The sequence below is a fragment of the Pyxicephalus adspersus genome, chromosome 1 (assembly GCF_032062135.1).
Source record: "Pyxicephalus adspersus chromosome 1, UCB_Pads_2.0, whole genome shotgun sequence".
NCBI classification, from domain to species: domain Eukaryota; kingdom Metazoa; phylum Chordata; class Amphibia; order Anura; family Pyxicephalidae; genus Pyxicephalus; species Pyxicephalus adspersus.
The window spans coordinates 9,724,901-9,740,663 of NC_092858.1; the positions used below are offsets into that span (position 1 = coordinate 9,724,901).

Here is a 15,763-nt window from a genome sequence, read left to right on the forward strand (position 1 = left end):
CAGCTGACAGGTATTGTATAATTACCAGGAGTTTTATTATGAAAACAATATGCCTTCCTGGAGATGAGAACAAGTAAAAAAAAAAAACAAAAATGAATTATTTGTAGGGTGCAGAGTAGGGAAGCGGAATTGCAGAAGTCTGGGAGCTCCCAGTTCCTCCACATGTGTATCAGAGGATGAGAAATGACAAGACGCAGACTTCACACCACATACATCTCCACTGGTAAGTTTTTATATTCCTCAGCTACTTCACAAAGTATTCAAACCTCCTTTATTCTTTTTCAGTTTTGTTATGTTGCAGCCTGATGCTACAATCGTTATCACTTTTTTTTTTCAATGTACACTCAGTACCCCAGAAATGATGAAGTGGAAACAGAATTGTAGTAAATGTATTAAGAAAAAATTCAGATATCACGTTTACATTAGTATTCAGACCCTTTACTTAGTTAAAGCACATTTGGCAGCAATTACAGCTTTGAGTCTTTAGGGTATGATGTATCATTACACTTAGATTGAGGGACTTCTACCATTTTTTCCAAATCCTCTCAAGGCAAGACAGGATTGATGGCAGTGGACAGCCATTTTCAGGTCTCTCCAGAGATGTTCGATAGGGTTCAAGTAAGGGCTCTGGCTGGGCAGCATTCACAAAGCTGTCCCTAAGCCACTCCTGTATTCTTTGCTGTGTGCTTGGGGTTATTGTCAGGGTGGAAGAACCTTCAGCTCAGTGAGGTGCTAACCATTGTCAAACAGGTTTTCGTTGAAAAGTTCTCTGTACTTAACTACAATTCAGTTTTCCCTCAACTCTAACCAGTCCCTACTGCTGAACAACACCCGGAGCATGATGCTGCTGCCACCACCATGGATCACAGTTGGGAATGTATTGGGCAGGTGATGAGCAGTGGCTGGTTTCCTTCAGACATTTAGAATTTGTCCCAAATAGTTCAATCTTTGTTAACTCGGAGAGAATCTTGTCGGAGTGACCTTCAAGTGTTTTTTGTGCAAACTTCAATAAGGCTTTCATGCATTCTGCACAAAGATGCTCTCCTGTTAACCACTCAACCAAGCCCAAATTGGTGAAGAGCTGGAGTTAGGGTTCTCGCCCTGAAACTTGGTCCTATCTCCACACAGGATCTGTGAGAGAGACCATCAGGTTCTTTATCAGCTCTCTCACCAAGACCCTTCTTCCTCAATTGCTCAGTTTGGCCAGGTGACCAGCTCTTGGAAAAGCCCCGCTTGTGTGATAAATTTCTTCTACTTGAGGATTTAGGAGGCCACTGTGCTTGGGAGATGTTTGGATATACAGAAATAGAGGATTTGGATTCAAGGAGGTAAAAAGTTTGTTTACTTTGTCATGTACATCATAGTTACTGCTTTTAGAACTTTAGACCAACTCACAGAAGCCATTACCTTTGTTTTTAAAGCTATTAAGAATTAATGACAACTTCTAGATTTGCAGCACCATCATTTCTCAGAACAGAGTATATTTCACAAATGTTTCACGGTGCAAGTGAGTAAGCAACTTTGCGCTCCTTTAATTTTTGACACAACTTTGATGACAAGATTCTACTTGTGAAATAAACAAGGAAAACCCCACCTGACAGTAAGCAACAAATTCATCAATCTAACGTGTACAACTCCCTTTAGGACAGGGGTTCTAAGTCACCTTTCAAGGTACCTTGGGTAACCAATGATGTGTGCCTCTCAGGTCAGTTATGATGGCAATCTTTGTGTAAAGGTGAAATTCTTCCCAATTGCTGGGCGAGGCGGTCATTTTGCTTCCAATCAAGAACTGTTCCCTCAAACATTATTTCATTCACTTGCAATAGCAAACACAAGGGGCATGAACAAATTTTAATCCATGTTGTAATTTGATCCAAACAATGATTTTATCCACTCGAGGGGGTCTGCTTGAGGAACACCACTCTTTCAGGGGATAGCCAGACATCTGGAAATATTAGATAGCAGTGGCATCCAAAACTCTTCAAGAGCAAGCATATAGACCAATTTCCAGACCTCATAGTGAGCCATGGACTGACTTCAAAAAGCACAATTCCAGTTGATGACACTAGATTTCAAATTTTAAACAAAAACTAATATGGCTGCTACATGAAATAAATACCTTTTTGCTGAAACTTTTACCAGCTGTTCACATGCAAAGGTATTCCAATCACACTTTACACAAGGTAAATAATAAAATAGACAGAATAGTTTTTATGGTGTTTTTTATTTTACAGAATTTTTGAGCTGGTATCCAAATGCATCATGGCCTCACAGCAACCTGAAAAAAAAAAAAAAATCAGACTTGGAAAAGAAGAGATTTTACACTAAAATACTTTTTTTTAAAAAAAAATGACAGTATTAAAACCAATATTAATAAACAATTTCACCTAGCAGAGACCACATAGCCAAACATCTATGTCTAAATCACTACTGGCCTTTAAAAGTTATTTGCTATATGTTGTATGAGTGATGACCCATGCATTACTTCCAACTACATAAATATAAAGTCTATCATTGTGCTCTTATAGAACAGACTCCTAAAGCCCTCAAGTCATAATTGTTCCCTCATCACCTTCTCAGACAAATGCCTCAAGGACATCAAGCAATGGGCAGTCTTGACCCAATTGACCAGAAGCCACAACACAGAACGTGGTGTAAGCAGAGGCCCACCGGGAAAGATTTGTCCATTCAGACTCGTCATCGAATCATCACCGAAGGTGCATTTTACCCGAGGGAATTTCTGTTCATTTCAGTACTTACTCATTATGCAGTGGGTACAGGCCCCTGGGGCATGGCTGGTGGCTGAGCCTGCTCTGGCTTGGTTCCTTTCTGCTCAGAGATGGGAGTAGTTGGCAGGATCTCTTCTTTGGGCTCCACAATGCTGACGTGGTCAGGGAGGGGCTTCTTGGGGCCAATCTTGCCACTGGGATCCCAAGGAAGCATGATCTTCACCTTGATACCCAGCACACCTGGAGGTAAACATTACCATTAGAAATTAAACATGAACTTGTACAAGTCCCTGGCTTTTATTTACTTTCTAGTATCCTTCTCAGACAAATGCCTCTAAATCAATCAGGAGTTTGGACAACCATCTGGGGGAGACACCAGATACAGAGACACAGAACGTGGCTTTGTACAGGAAAATCCTCCACCAAAAATGTCCAGTCTGACTCGTCATCGAATCATCACCGAAGGACACAATTGCAAGAAAAATCACTATTATTTCATCCTAATACAAAATTAACCAAAAAAACTTACAGAATACCATTCCTGAAGCAACAAGGCTTTAAATTATATTTGTGGCAACAATGCCCGATTTGCAGCACTGTTTTCTATTGTTCTTGCAACAGCAGACTTTCCTAAACTCAATCTTTTTTCAGGGAGTAAAAACTTTGTGGTCACTACAATAACATGACACTTTTTTTTTTTTTTTTTTTTTAAGATGTCAACATAAGATGATCTTTTGTTTTTCAAGAGTTTAACCAGCTGTTTAATTCACCCAACTCTTGCTGTAATCACCTAAAGGGGTGAGATTCTTTTATTGCTACAAACACCACAGGTAAAGATAGAACCTAGGTGGGATGGATGAATCAGCCCTTCTTTAGATGAGGAACACCACGTTAGCATGGGTTAGTCCAAGTAAAAGTAACCCGCAGGAAGCTTCTCACCTTGTCTAAGGAGGACGTGACGCACAGCTGTGTCCACATAGTAGTTGACTGGGTCTCCACTGTGGATCATCAGGCCATCCACGAACTTCATGGACTTGGCTCTCTGACCTCTCAGTTTGCCGGACACAACAACTTCACAACCCTTGGCTCCACTTTCCATGATGAAACGCAGAACACCATAGCAGGCTCTAAAGTAGGAAAAAAGTTCAGATTAAAATTCTACTGTATGATAGGCACAATTTCCAATTTGTGTTTGTTTATCTGGCATCAACCTTTAAACATAAAAAATGAACATGTGTTTGTATGTAAATGTATTTTAGTTTCAGCTACGTTAATCATGTTTAAGGATGTTCACTTTTAGCTGATCTGCCTTACTATAAGCTTGAAAGTTGTATTTCAGTGATTATAAGAGCAGGAAAAATCTAAGCACTTCCAGTATCAATCCTGACAGATTTAGCAGATGGAATTTTTTTTTTAGAAGCATACATTACTGTTAAACTAATTCATAAAAAATCCTAATAGGATGAGGTTTAGCATCACCGCCTGATGCATATGCATGGTCCCAGACATTGTATATGTAAGATACAAGCAGTGAAGCCTGGTGATGATACAATGTATTTTCATGGCAAATGAGCAGACCTCCAACACTGCCAGAAGCACTATGCAGAGATTATTTTGCAGTCACCTCACTTTCTGCACAGGATGTTAGATGCCTGTCATGTAGTTACCTGTCCTGTATACATGTGATGAGAAGCATAGAGTACAGATTGTACCAGTCATCTGTATACCAATGATTTGTGCCAGTGTACAGATTGCACCCAGTTAACTGTATGCATGTCATGAAGGTTTGTGTACAGACTAAACTTGCTTGTCTACCTGCATGAATTTAGTACAATTGCTTGAAATGTAATATTTTTGCTGGACAGATTTTACATAAGGAGCGCTGTCTACACTCACTGATCTACAGAAAACCACTGGAAGATTAGTGTGAAAGGCCAAGTATGCAAAAGGAAGCATGCAAGGGCACATCTAAAATTTGGACAAATGATCAGACATCCTACATCATGCAAGTAACCTGAATATGATATACAAAAACCAACAGGCTGCAAAAGGGCCAACTACTATAAAGTCCTAAAATGATCTGTACTAGCTGTAAATGATCCCAATTAAATGCAAGCTATTCTCCCTACACAACATACCATCAAATTACTAAATATCTTTAAAAAAAAAAGCACCTGAACTACACTCTGATATCAGGCTGGGATTAACAATCTGCTGGGGTAAGAACAGCCAACAGAGCCCAATGAAAACCCCACTTTAGGCCTTGAACCAAACACCCTTAACCAACAATAAACCCTGGAAGTTATACATTACCCTGAAGTAACATTAAACCCTGGGAACAAAGCGCTCTGCCCACTGCACATCACCATAAAGAATACATCAGTGCATTCAAGACACCTTGTTGTACTTCACATAAGGCAGCCGGTTTCAGTCATAGGCCTGGGTAACCCTTGCAGACCAGTCTATTTCTCAATGCATCAATGTTGTATTCTATACATCTCACCTTCTTACAGCCAGTCCTCCCAGGAGCTTGTAACGCAGGGATTCAGCTTGAGCGATGGCGCACAGACCCCTTGTGGCAACTTTCTCTGCATACAGCTAAAAGACATGAAAGAAACTTTTAGAAAGAATAAAGCACATAACACAACACCAAATTACATGACAGAACTTTACAAAGCAAATAGTAAAGAGTCACTAGCACAAGACATGACTATCTAAGGATAATGTATCACCACAATATTATTCAACATTTCAGGACCACAGTGATACAGCAGCTATAAAATCTTAGCGTTAAAGGGTTAAAACTTGAGCAAGGTTTTAATTGCTGTATACATTCAACATCTGAAAATCTCAACACCTTCTGTCCAAATAATTGTGGTCGCCAGGACAAGAAAATAGGTGGTATCTACCCAACAGACCGAACCAACGTACCATTCTTCAAACCCATGTCTTGCCTGGAGTTGGGTAAATGCAGTATACGTGTACACCACTTAAGATTCATCCATCATACAGAATGGAACCAATATAACCAGCTGGACCCCTTAACTAAAAGACCTCCTGCCTTCTCTTCAGGTTATCACAGTTTTAAAGGCTCCTTTTGTGTATCATATCAAAGTTGCTTTCTGTGATTTTATTGCACACTATGCTTCACAGACGGCATTAGAAACTGCAGCCAAGTCAGACATAGAAGAAAGCGTACTTTTTCCCAAGTTACTGAAATAAGAAGCGAATACATCTATGTGGATGTTTCTCAGACAAATGCCTCGAATCAGTCTTCACACATCACCAATCACACATACCAAGAGTAAAGGTAGGCAGCAGAACGCTGTCTATCCATAACACTGGCAGTGCTAGGGGCGAATTCAGACTCGTCATCGAATCATCACCGAAGACATCCATAGCGACACCAACACAGAAAAATCGGCAAATCGCAGAGCAAACTCACCTCCACACTGCCCTCAGGAAAACCAAACCTCTTCTGGACTACGGCAGTCAGCTCACGGATACGGCGGCCTTTCTCACCGAGGACATTCTGGGTCCTGCAAAGTAGACAAAAAAGTGTACATGTTTAAAAAGACAGCAAGGGCTACAATTACACTTTACTATAGAATTTAGGGGAAAATGGTAACTGACTTGCATCCAAAAGATCACATTTTTAATTAAATATCCCCCTTCCAACAAAAAGTAACAAAAGTGGGGAATGTCTAAAGCTAGATACACACTTCCAATAATTATTGTTAGAAAAAGAACGATTACGACCTATCAATGAACATGCACAATTATATTTGAATGATCGTATCTTGCACAATTCTGTATATGCTGTAACGTTACGATCGTTTAAATTTAAGCCACCAATAGTGTACACACGCTAGAGTTGATCGTTCAAACGATGCAGGGAGTGACATGTAAAGGAGAAAGTGTATTGCAGAAACATACACGATCACTGAACGTCTGAACACACGATAGATAGTGAACGATCGTCGGCCAATCAGATCCACCATGACGGCCGTTCATTTCCAACAATCCTCGCTCGTCGGCCACCTTTTTTGTGAACGATTTTCGGGCGATCGGTCGCTCGTCTCCAACGATACTTATTGGAAGTGTGTTCGCAGCTGCACAGAATGACCGAGTGCTAAAACACACTGCAATCCTTTAAATTTCCAGAGACTATAAAATGATCACCTTCCCCACCATGGCCTTGGTGTAGAGAAACAACTTACTCAGGCCATGAGCTGTGCAGTGTTTATGGAAGGTCTTAATATGATTTTTAAGGACATTAGTCACACAGTCTGTGTTGATGAGCACACTTGAGATCATTTTACAAAACTGTGATCATTCACAATTCAGCAACAGATTCAAGTGACCTGCTTTCAGCTCCTTTGACTTGGAAAAAGTTCTAATGGGAATAAAAACCTATTGACAGGCTAATAATTGCAGACCTATCACCATATGAATTGCCATTTCTGACTTGGATTGAGTTCTAATAATCTGGCTTTAATACTGGCAAAAAAAAAAAAAAAACATGCCTCAGGTATTCAATTAAGGGCCTCAACTTTTATAATAATCTACAAGATCAGATGAGTGGTATAAGCTTTACAACCAGGCAATGGGCCTTTCTCCACAATGAAGACAAGCTGTGTGCACATGGTTGGTCACACCACAAAGTGGAGCTACAATAGGGGCGAGTATAACATTGCTACTAATAGCAGCCAAAACTCCTTTGACATCAGTGGAAAGTCAAAACCTCACCAACCAGCTTCCCTGGTCTCTGATCTGGAAACCATTTGGTGCAGAAACGGACAGTAAGATTTGGATAAACAAAATCTCCATGGAGCTGCTGTCTCAGTGATATGATCTTATACATAAATACTGAGCAGCAGGGCTGGCTGAATATACTATGGCTAAACAGAATAACCTGACAACATTTAGATAGCAAGTGTGCCCACCTGGTAGCCAGAATGATGATCTCAGTCCTGGTTGGGGTGACTCGGACCTCCACACCGGAGTAGCCATCTTCAGCCAGCTCGCGGGTCAGGAACTCATTCAGTTCAGCTTTGAAGATGCCATCGGCGACAAACTGGAAAAACAAATGTTTACAAAACCATTTAAACATTTGTCGATTATTGACCAATTAATGTCATAACTAAGATTCCAAAGCTCAGACACAGACACTGTATGCTAGGAATAAGACTGAGGCATGTACCCCACACCAAGGAGGTAAAGGGCATTTCTAAAAGGGCAAGGTGGCCTATCTCGACTCATGAGGTAACCAATAAGATAACTTTCAGGTCTTTAGGGAATCCCTTCTATAATTAGTATATTCATAGCTCACAGTATATTAGTGTGGGGGTCAGTAGGAAGATTGGTGGCCATTGGAAAGAATGATATAGATAGCCAAAAAGATCATTGGTGTCACAAACTGACCTGATGGGCACTAACTTGTTTAAGGAACCCTTGGCAACCCTGGCTGAGAAACACTGGGCTAAGTAGTATTAGAGACTGTGTAGTCTCTTGTGTTGTTTTGTCCCAACACAAGAAATATCAAGAAATATATATTGAATCAGTATTCAATGCAGATATTGATTTAGGCTGGGTGGGAAGTAAATGTAGGCAGGTGGCAGCCCCTGTATTGTGACCCTACTTTTTAGTAACCACCCAAAACCAGCCAGGTGGTTACTGAAATGCACCAGGTGGTGCGCCCAGCTCAAAAAGCAGTACACTGCAATCAAAGATACATTGGAATAGGGTGTAGGTGGTATTATGTGCTTGATAAATACACACATTGGGGATCGCAGCCATTATGTGCAGCTTTGCATGTTAGGGGACAATAATACATCAGCTAATATAGGAAACCCATCAGAGCCAGCTCACAAACACCAGTGTCCTCCCATTTTTTATTTTATAGCTGGGTGCTGGAGGTGACAGCCCTTGTACTATGACCCAATGGTATCATAACAACCCAAAAACTGTGCCCAGTTAAAAGAGCCTGGGGAGAACCCTACACACTCAATGCAAACCCAGGCAGATGTGATCACCCTATCAGTGCTGACCCACATACATTTCCGCAGCACCATGAGTATTTCATGAGCTGCTAGAAGTGCCGGCATTCATACACAAGGCATACATACACCGGTGTGTTGGCTTGGCATTGATAATGGCACACAAAACACTACCATGCATTGGGTGCTTTTATTAGCCTGTCAGGCACTTTTTGTAATACACTGGGCATATATATATATAACAAGTCCCACCAATGCCAATGGCAGTAAGCTACATTTTTGCAGCCATTGAGGCCCATGTATATAGGGTGCACTCTAATATTTGCAGACTTATCAAAGCATTAGGATGCCATGCAGGGAATGAGTAAAACAACCCCAGATATTCACCCTATAGCCAGGCAGGGCTTTCCAGGACTCCTCAGCTCCTCTCTACACACTTAGCACAGTCTTCCCGGCTCTTCTCCTATCCGCCATGACAACTGGCCAGCGAAGGCCGCACTCTATCCACCGCCATCCTCCTTCTCCAACCCGCCTCACTGCCCTCAAATCTCTCCCCAGCACTGTGTACAGCCCCGGCCATCACTCCTGCTTTGTATTTCCAGTCGACACAAGCTTTTTGATCCCTCACCTTCCTCTTCTTAGAGATCTGCACCGCCATCTTGCTCCGCGCTGCTGGAAGGAAAGAGAGAGCACTTCCGGCGGAAATGGCTATAAAGGGTCAGAGAGCGCAGGAAGTAATGAGGCTCCAGCCGCGTGGGGGATGACGGGAGATGTAGTTGTGCACAAGATTTATTGTACCTACCTTCTAAATCCAGGGCTGGTACCCATCAAAGGGTTCAAAAAAGGTGAACTGGAACATAGACATGGCCACCTATTGCCTATTGATATATATGGTGGGGGGGGGAGGGGGGACTGAGCCATCTGGTCCAATGCCACTGAAAAGCTACAGCACAAATTGCTGAAAAGCCTTGCCCATGAGAGAAAGGGCACAGCACATGGCATCTCACGGCGTATGGGCATACTTGGCCACAGACCAGGCAGCGTGCCCATGCTGACCCCTATACACTGCTAACTTGAGATTGACCACTAGGTGGCAGAACGAGTCATTGTTTTAATAGGAATTGAAATGAGAAGTTTACAGAAATGCCACCATCTGTTAGTGAATTTACAAGGGATTAATTTATTAATAGAGCCCTATGTATTTATTTTATTTATTCAAGTTTTAAATTTCTCCTAACCCACTTCCAGTTTATAGACTGTATATAGTGTTATTCCTAGAAATTGGGAATTTGGGTGGGCAACACATCACTAATTTGTGTTCTGTTTTTTTGTATCATAGGTATGCAGTAACCCCCATAATTGTCAGCTCTCTACTGCCCCCTATACCTTGTTTCAAGTCCTTATGCTCGCCGCTTGTCTCATTTTACCATTGTATTTGTATTATGCCCCAATTGTCCGGTGCTCCTTCATTGTGAGCCCATTTCCTAGTTTTGTAAGGAGTGTAATAGTGTAACTGATAAAGTGTAATAATTTAGCCTTAGAGGTTAAAAAAAAGTCTAATGCATTTATTGAACCCAAGCGCACACCTATAACCACTATGTGCCCTGGAATGGTAACAGGCAGTACCTTTTGGGCTCATTCAGGTGTTTGTAAGTGGCTGCAAAAGCATAGTAAAGCGTTATAGTTATTTCTTCTTTTTTATTAAAACCATTTGTAAAAGGTGAATACTTACCAAAGCTTGCAAAGGGTTACAGCTTCCAATTCAAGTCTATATAGAGGACAGGCTAAAATGCCTTTGAATGTTGCATGAATATCACTTTTGCAAGGTGAGTGAGGTTGCGTTGAGATTACTGCTTCCTTACACTAATGAACTGCTGCCTTAGGACACGTTCAAAGCTGCCTCTATATCACGGCTCAGGAATCTTGTTTTTTAAATAGCGGGCTGCGTTTATCACTTATTATCCCCATAATTTGTCTGTATTTCCATGCACAGCTGTTCAGATCCCTCTGCATTGCTCATTACAATGCATTATAAAACTACCACTCATTCTGCCACCTAGTGGCCAACTATCAGAATAGCACAACAGTCACATTGCTGTACATTCTAATGAATCTATTCTGAACTGACTCACATATTAGTGCTCATTACAGCTCACAATACATTATATGACCTAATGTACAATCTTTTACTGTGTCCCTTATTTATTTTTTTATGTAATATACAATTGTGTGAGTGAGTTATACTCTTTATATGCATTGAAACAAGCAAAGTTTAGGGATTTAATTGGCAGTGCATGGAAATACAGTTGAAATAATGGACAAAAAAATGTATGATTTTTTAAAAAAGACCTTAAAGTATACATAGTATACAACTATGTTGCAATATCATATATTTGTATGTAATTATTGGAGTGTAAATACTTACCATTGTAATACTCCCTGATGGGTTTTAGCTATTTATATAATCCTAGTGATGAACACATTTAATGAACTTCCAAGTGTACAGGAGTTATGTCCCAGCCTGGGCAATCAAGATGGCCAAAAAATATCTCCAGGAAGAGAAGAGACACGAAGAAGAAGGGCAGCTGTTACTCACCAATTCTGACCACCTCCAGCTCTGATATTTGCATTCCGCACTTGAGTAATATGCAAACAAGGGGTCAATTCCTGTGTGTGAATAGGCTCCATGTGTTTCATTGCAATGCAAATGCAGCATTTATACACAAAGCATGTACACAATCTGTAAGAAAACACCTGACCTTAGCTTCCACAATTCCCTAAATATTATGTGTTGCTGCACTCCTACATCAGAAATATTTGTGCATGCATATAAAGTAATATAGAAGTGAAACACTTCCAGGTATTTATTGCTTTTTACAGGGATCATTATACCCCAGTTCCTTCATCTGTTTGTCTCCCCAGCAGAATGGAGACATCTTTGTTCAGGCATCTTCCAGGGTCATCACCTTCTTTCTGGACTGAGATAATGGTTCAGAGGTGACAGTCATGTAACTCCTGGGCTGTGTTGTGAATGTTTAGTAATGATTACAATGTTGCAGTCTGATCACTGGGGGTGAGGGGACTAAGGCAATAATTCCTCCTGCCTGGTGTCATCATTTCTACCAAGGCAAAGTCACCAGCTGGAGATTAAATATGTATTTGTAGATATAATGGAGAGAATTTTTCTGAAATGATACCATTGATATATTTTGTGATGACAGGAATTTATTCATGCATACTTGCAAAGTTACTAAATGGTTCATTAAGGGTTACTGAAGCAGCCCGATGAGCATGAAATTTTGTACCACTCATCAGAATTAGTCCTGTTCACCTTCTAAAAGTGAATGGTTCTGGATGACACCACTTTCTTTGGACTGTGGTACCTGGAACACTTCAACCTTCTTACAACAAGCTAATAAAGTGTCACTCAAGTCAAAAAAATGTGGGATGTGCCGGGTATCCACTTTGTATTCTGCTGTAAAACGGTAATAAAGGGCTTTATTGCAGAAAAAGGACAGGAAATGTCCCTTCTGCAAGAAAACATACTCACCTGCCTAATTGCCCTCATCAACTGACAAAATCTCTGAGTTACGCATACGTGGAAGTTACATCATCTCGGTCCAGCCAATATAGATGGCTGAATATGGACATGAGAAAGAAAAGAAGCAAGAAGATGACGATGTCTGCGACTGAACAGGTGTAAAAAGGGTTTAGTTCTGCTTCAAGTACTTGAGAGTGAATATAAAATGTACTACCAAGAGCAACCACCAGGGGCAGCAATGCATCATTCATTATTAACTTCAAATTACTATAAGGAATTGAGAGCAGATTTGAAATGTTTTACCAAGAGCAAACACCAGGGGCAGCAATGTACCATTCAATAGTACAGTACCTTCAAATTACTCTAAGGCAGGGGTGTCAAACTCTGGCCCGCAGGCCAAATCTGGCTTTCACAGTCTTTTTTTTTTTTTTTTGTCCCCCAAAGAATTCCGAAAATGAATTACACCTGGCTCGCCCGCATTACCACCTAACATCATCATTTTCAATACATGCAATACATATACATTATTCCTGTACACCCATCATGTGACACAAAGCCTAGGCAATGATCACATGGTGCATGACTACCAGGGGCATTGTGTTTGTTTCAATCCATTGGAGACTGCATAGTGTAATATTTAGTGTCAGACAAACTTGTGATGTGAAAGGATGAACAAAACACAGCCTGCAAAGATTTGTGTGTAGAGGGGTTTGTTTTTGTTAGTTATGGATGAAGTAGTAAACTTCCATAATTTTTTCAATACATTTCAAGTTTGGCCCCCGACTTGGTCTAAGTTTTTAATTTTGGCCTTCTGTGTATTTGAGTTTGACACCCCTGCTCTAAGGAGTTAGTAGATATGAACTGTATTAACAAGAGTAACCACCAGGGGCAGCAATGTACCATTCAAAAGTATTTAAATGACTGTAAGGAATTGGGAGTAAATAAAAAAATGTATTACCAAGAGTAACCACTAGGGGCAGCAATACCCCACTTAATCAAATGGAGTTATTATGCCAACATAAAAGAACAAAAAATCTACTGTGGCTCTTTTGGGGGGATTTAGAATGCAGAAGAAAAACAATGTTTCTAAAAACAATGTTTCTAATCTCTCTCTTTCACTAAATTTACTACTGCATAAAATATGTCATAATCCCTTTCATACTTTTAAACTTGTTTTATTAGTTCAAACATTACATAAGATGATTTTGCTTTTGCTCTTTTGTATTTACAGCAATATACCAAAAATTTACAATTGACATTTACAATAAATACGAATAAATACGAAATAAAGCAGCAACCATTGAACAAGATAAGCTACATTAGGCATGCCATAGATGTACCTGATGGCAGCACCGCTGAAGGGGCAGCTGGTCAACCCCTCCCGTCCATATTGTTTAATTAAACCCTTTTACCCCAGCCATTTTATTAATATCATTATTTAAAAGTAGTATATTTCCATTTCCCTGAGTTTCAGTAATTCAGATTTATTTTTTAAGCGTTCTATACACTTTGGTGGAATTATGTTGTTTTATTATTTCGACTTGTCATATTAAATAGTCAAATAGATGATTTATTTCTACTTTTGGCCTGATTCTGTGCCAGGCAGGTTTTACTTCTACTTTTCATTCTACTGATACAGTTTCTTCATCCAATGAACAGCCAATACTGAGGACAGAGCTCCCAGAATCGTCCCATAATATATCTGCACATGGTTTACTTTGATAAACTTGGACACATTCATTATCAGTGGATTCCTTATTGGTGAATGAGAGGGAATCTTTCAATATCGAATTACCTTTCCACTTTCCACCTACTGAATACAGACCCAGACTGCCATCTTCAAAAGCAACACACATGATGGCATCGTCATCTGATGCCGTCATGGCACACGGCATTTTACCAAGGTGGCATTGGGCAATCTTCTCTCCGCTGTGTACTAGTATCACATTAAGTATAGGGTTGATGTGAAAATCACATTCACATTTACTGGACATCTCATGACAAATGTAAATGAGATATTTGCCATCTTTGGTCAAGTGTTGGTGTAGTACGGAGTTGGGTGTATGCAGGACATAATGTTTTCTTACCAACGAGTTGATCACGTTGATTGTTCCAGCCAAGGTTATGACAATTACATCCCCATTGGATGAGATTTGAAACAAAGGAAGAGAATGTGAAATCTGAATGGATAATTTGACCAGGTGGCACAAAGTTTCTTCCACCACGTTCCATGTGTAGAGATCGGCACTGGAGGTCAACAAGACAATGAAATCGGGGTGGCTGGCAAGACAGTGAAAAGCCACAATGGAACTTGTTCCATCACAACAACCAAAAGTCTTACACACACTTCCAGACCATAGACTGATAGCTAGAAGTTTATTATTATTTACCCCAATGACAAAGGTACCTTCTGGAGTAATGACCGCTGAGCTTACAAACGTGCGTATCTTACATACCGCAGCTCCTGTTAGGGACCTCCACACCCTGGAATCCCCATTTTCACACAAAGTGACCACAAAATTACCATTCGGTGTTAGAAGCATCTGAGATATAGGCGTGCTGTCAATGCATTGCGTATTTATTCCAGAATCCGTCTCCCAGATATAAATTTCTCCAGACCTCACTGACGTTATCAGAAGTTCTCCATTTGGACTTACTCTTATTATTTCTACAACTTCTCGGTGCTGATAAAAGGCTAATAATCTACAGCTTGGAATGCCCCATTTGCAGACAATATCTGAACCATCTGACGTGAATGCACGGCTGCCAAGAGGGCAAAGAATTAAAGAATGGAGAGGCCTTCCGGTTTGAAAGCAAGAGGTTGGAACGCTGATTGATTTCATATCCCACAGTGTTAAAGAATTGCTTTTAGTTACTGCTCCCAATAAATTTAATTGGAAGCTCTTCATGAGTAAGGATACTTGAGATTCAAGATTAACAATGGAAATCAGCTGCCCATTTTCAATGCTCCAGACAAACAAAGAGTGAACGTTCTCCACCGCAGCAATAATTACATTCCCACGATGAGAAAATGTGCAAAAAATAAAGTTGTCTTGATGTGGATTCCTGAAGCTGACCTTTTCCCATGTTGACATCTTCCAAACTTCGAAGGACGTGGATCTGCATATTAAAATCTGCATGGAAGCATACTCTGCACACCACACCTCATCCTGTTCTTCAGTAGAGTTCAATTCATCTAAAAGCCGTGGCTTACACCATTCTTCAATGTTCCAAATTCTGATATTGCCATATTTGTCAATCACAATAACACACAAGTCATGTATGTAAACATCAAATATTTCATGTCTCATAGTATCCATCTTCAGGGTTATTTTGTGGCTGATGTTTTCAGTGCTGAGAATATTAAGTTTGTTGGATTGCCCCAAAGCTAAATATTGACCCTCGCCAATACATGCAAAGTAACTCATTCCTTGGCCAAAATAAAGTTCTTTTATATTTTCACTAGAAAGAATATTGAAAACTGTTACCTGCTG

General features: G+C 40.3%; 1 protein-coding gene and 2 non-coding genes across 3 annotated transcripts; all 3 read right to left on the reverse strand.

Moving 5' to 3' along the window:
- Positions 1 to 2,205: 2,205 nt before the first annotated feature.
- RPS3 (ribosomal protein S3) lies at positions 2,206 to 9,453 on the reverse strand. The gene is made up of 7 exons (XM_072401968.1): positions 9,357 to 9,453; positions 7,676 to 7,806; positions 6,175 to 6,268; positions 5,233 to 5,327; positions 3,669 to 3,856; positions 2,761 to 2,969; positions 2,206 to 2,278 (listed from the first exon to the last, which is right to left on the reverse strand). Exons 1-6 carry the CDS (start codon positions 9,384 to 9,386, stop codon positions 2,764 to 2,766), a joined length of 744 nt encoding a protein of 247 aa, XP_072258069.1. The 5' UTR covers positions 9,387 to 9,453; the 3' UTR covers positions 2,206 to 2,278; positions 2,761 to 2,763.
- On the reverse strand, positions 2,572 to 2,717 carry LOC140321952 (small nucleolar RNA SNORD15). The gene has a single exon (XR_011919070.1). It is a non-coding gene; the product is annotated as a small nucleolar RNA SNORD15 (small nucleolar RNA).
- LOC140321953 (small nucleolar RNA SNORD15) lies at positions 3,045 to 3,194 on the reverse strand. The gene has a single exon (XR_011919071.1). It is a non-coding gene; the product is annotated as a small nucleolar RNA SNORD15 (small nucleolar RNA).
- Positions 9,454 to 15,763: the final 6,310 nt, after the last annotated feature.

Bases quoted from the DNA above. Each gene is read 5' to 3' on its own strand.
- RPS3 (XM_072401968.1), bottom strand. From the start codon at position 9,386: ATGGCGGTGCAGATCTCTAAGAAGAGGAAG. The intron at 7,807-9,356 runs GTGAGGGATCAA...TTGTTTTTCCAG, and splicing joins AGATCTCTAAGAAGAGGAAG to TTTGTCGCCGATGGCATCTT. The intron at 2,970-3,668 runs GTGAGAAGCTTC...GTTTACCTCCAG, and splicing joins TCACGTCCTCCTTAGACAAG to GTGTGCTGGGTATCAAGGTG.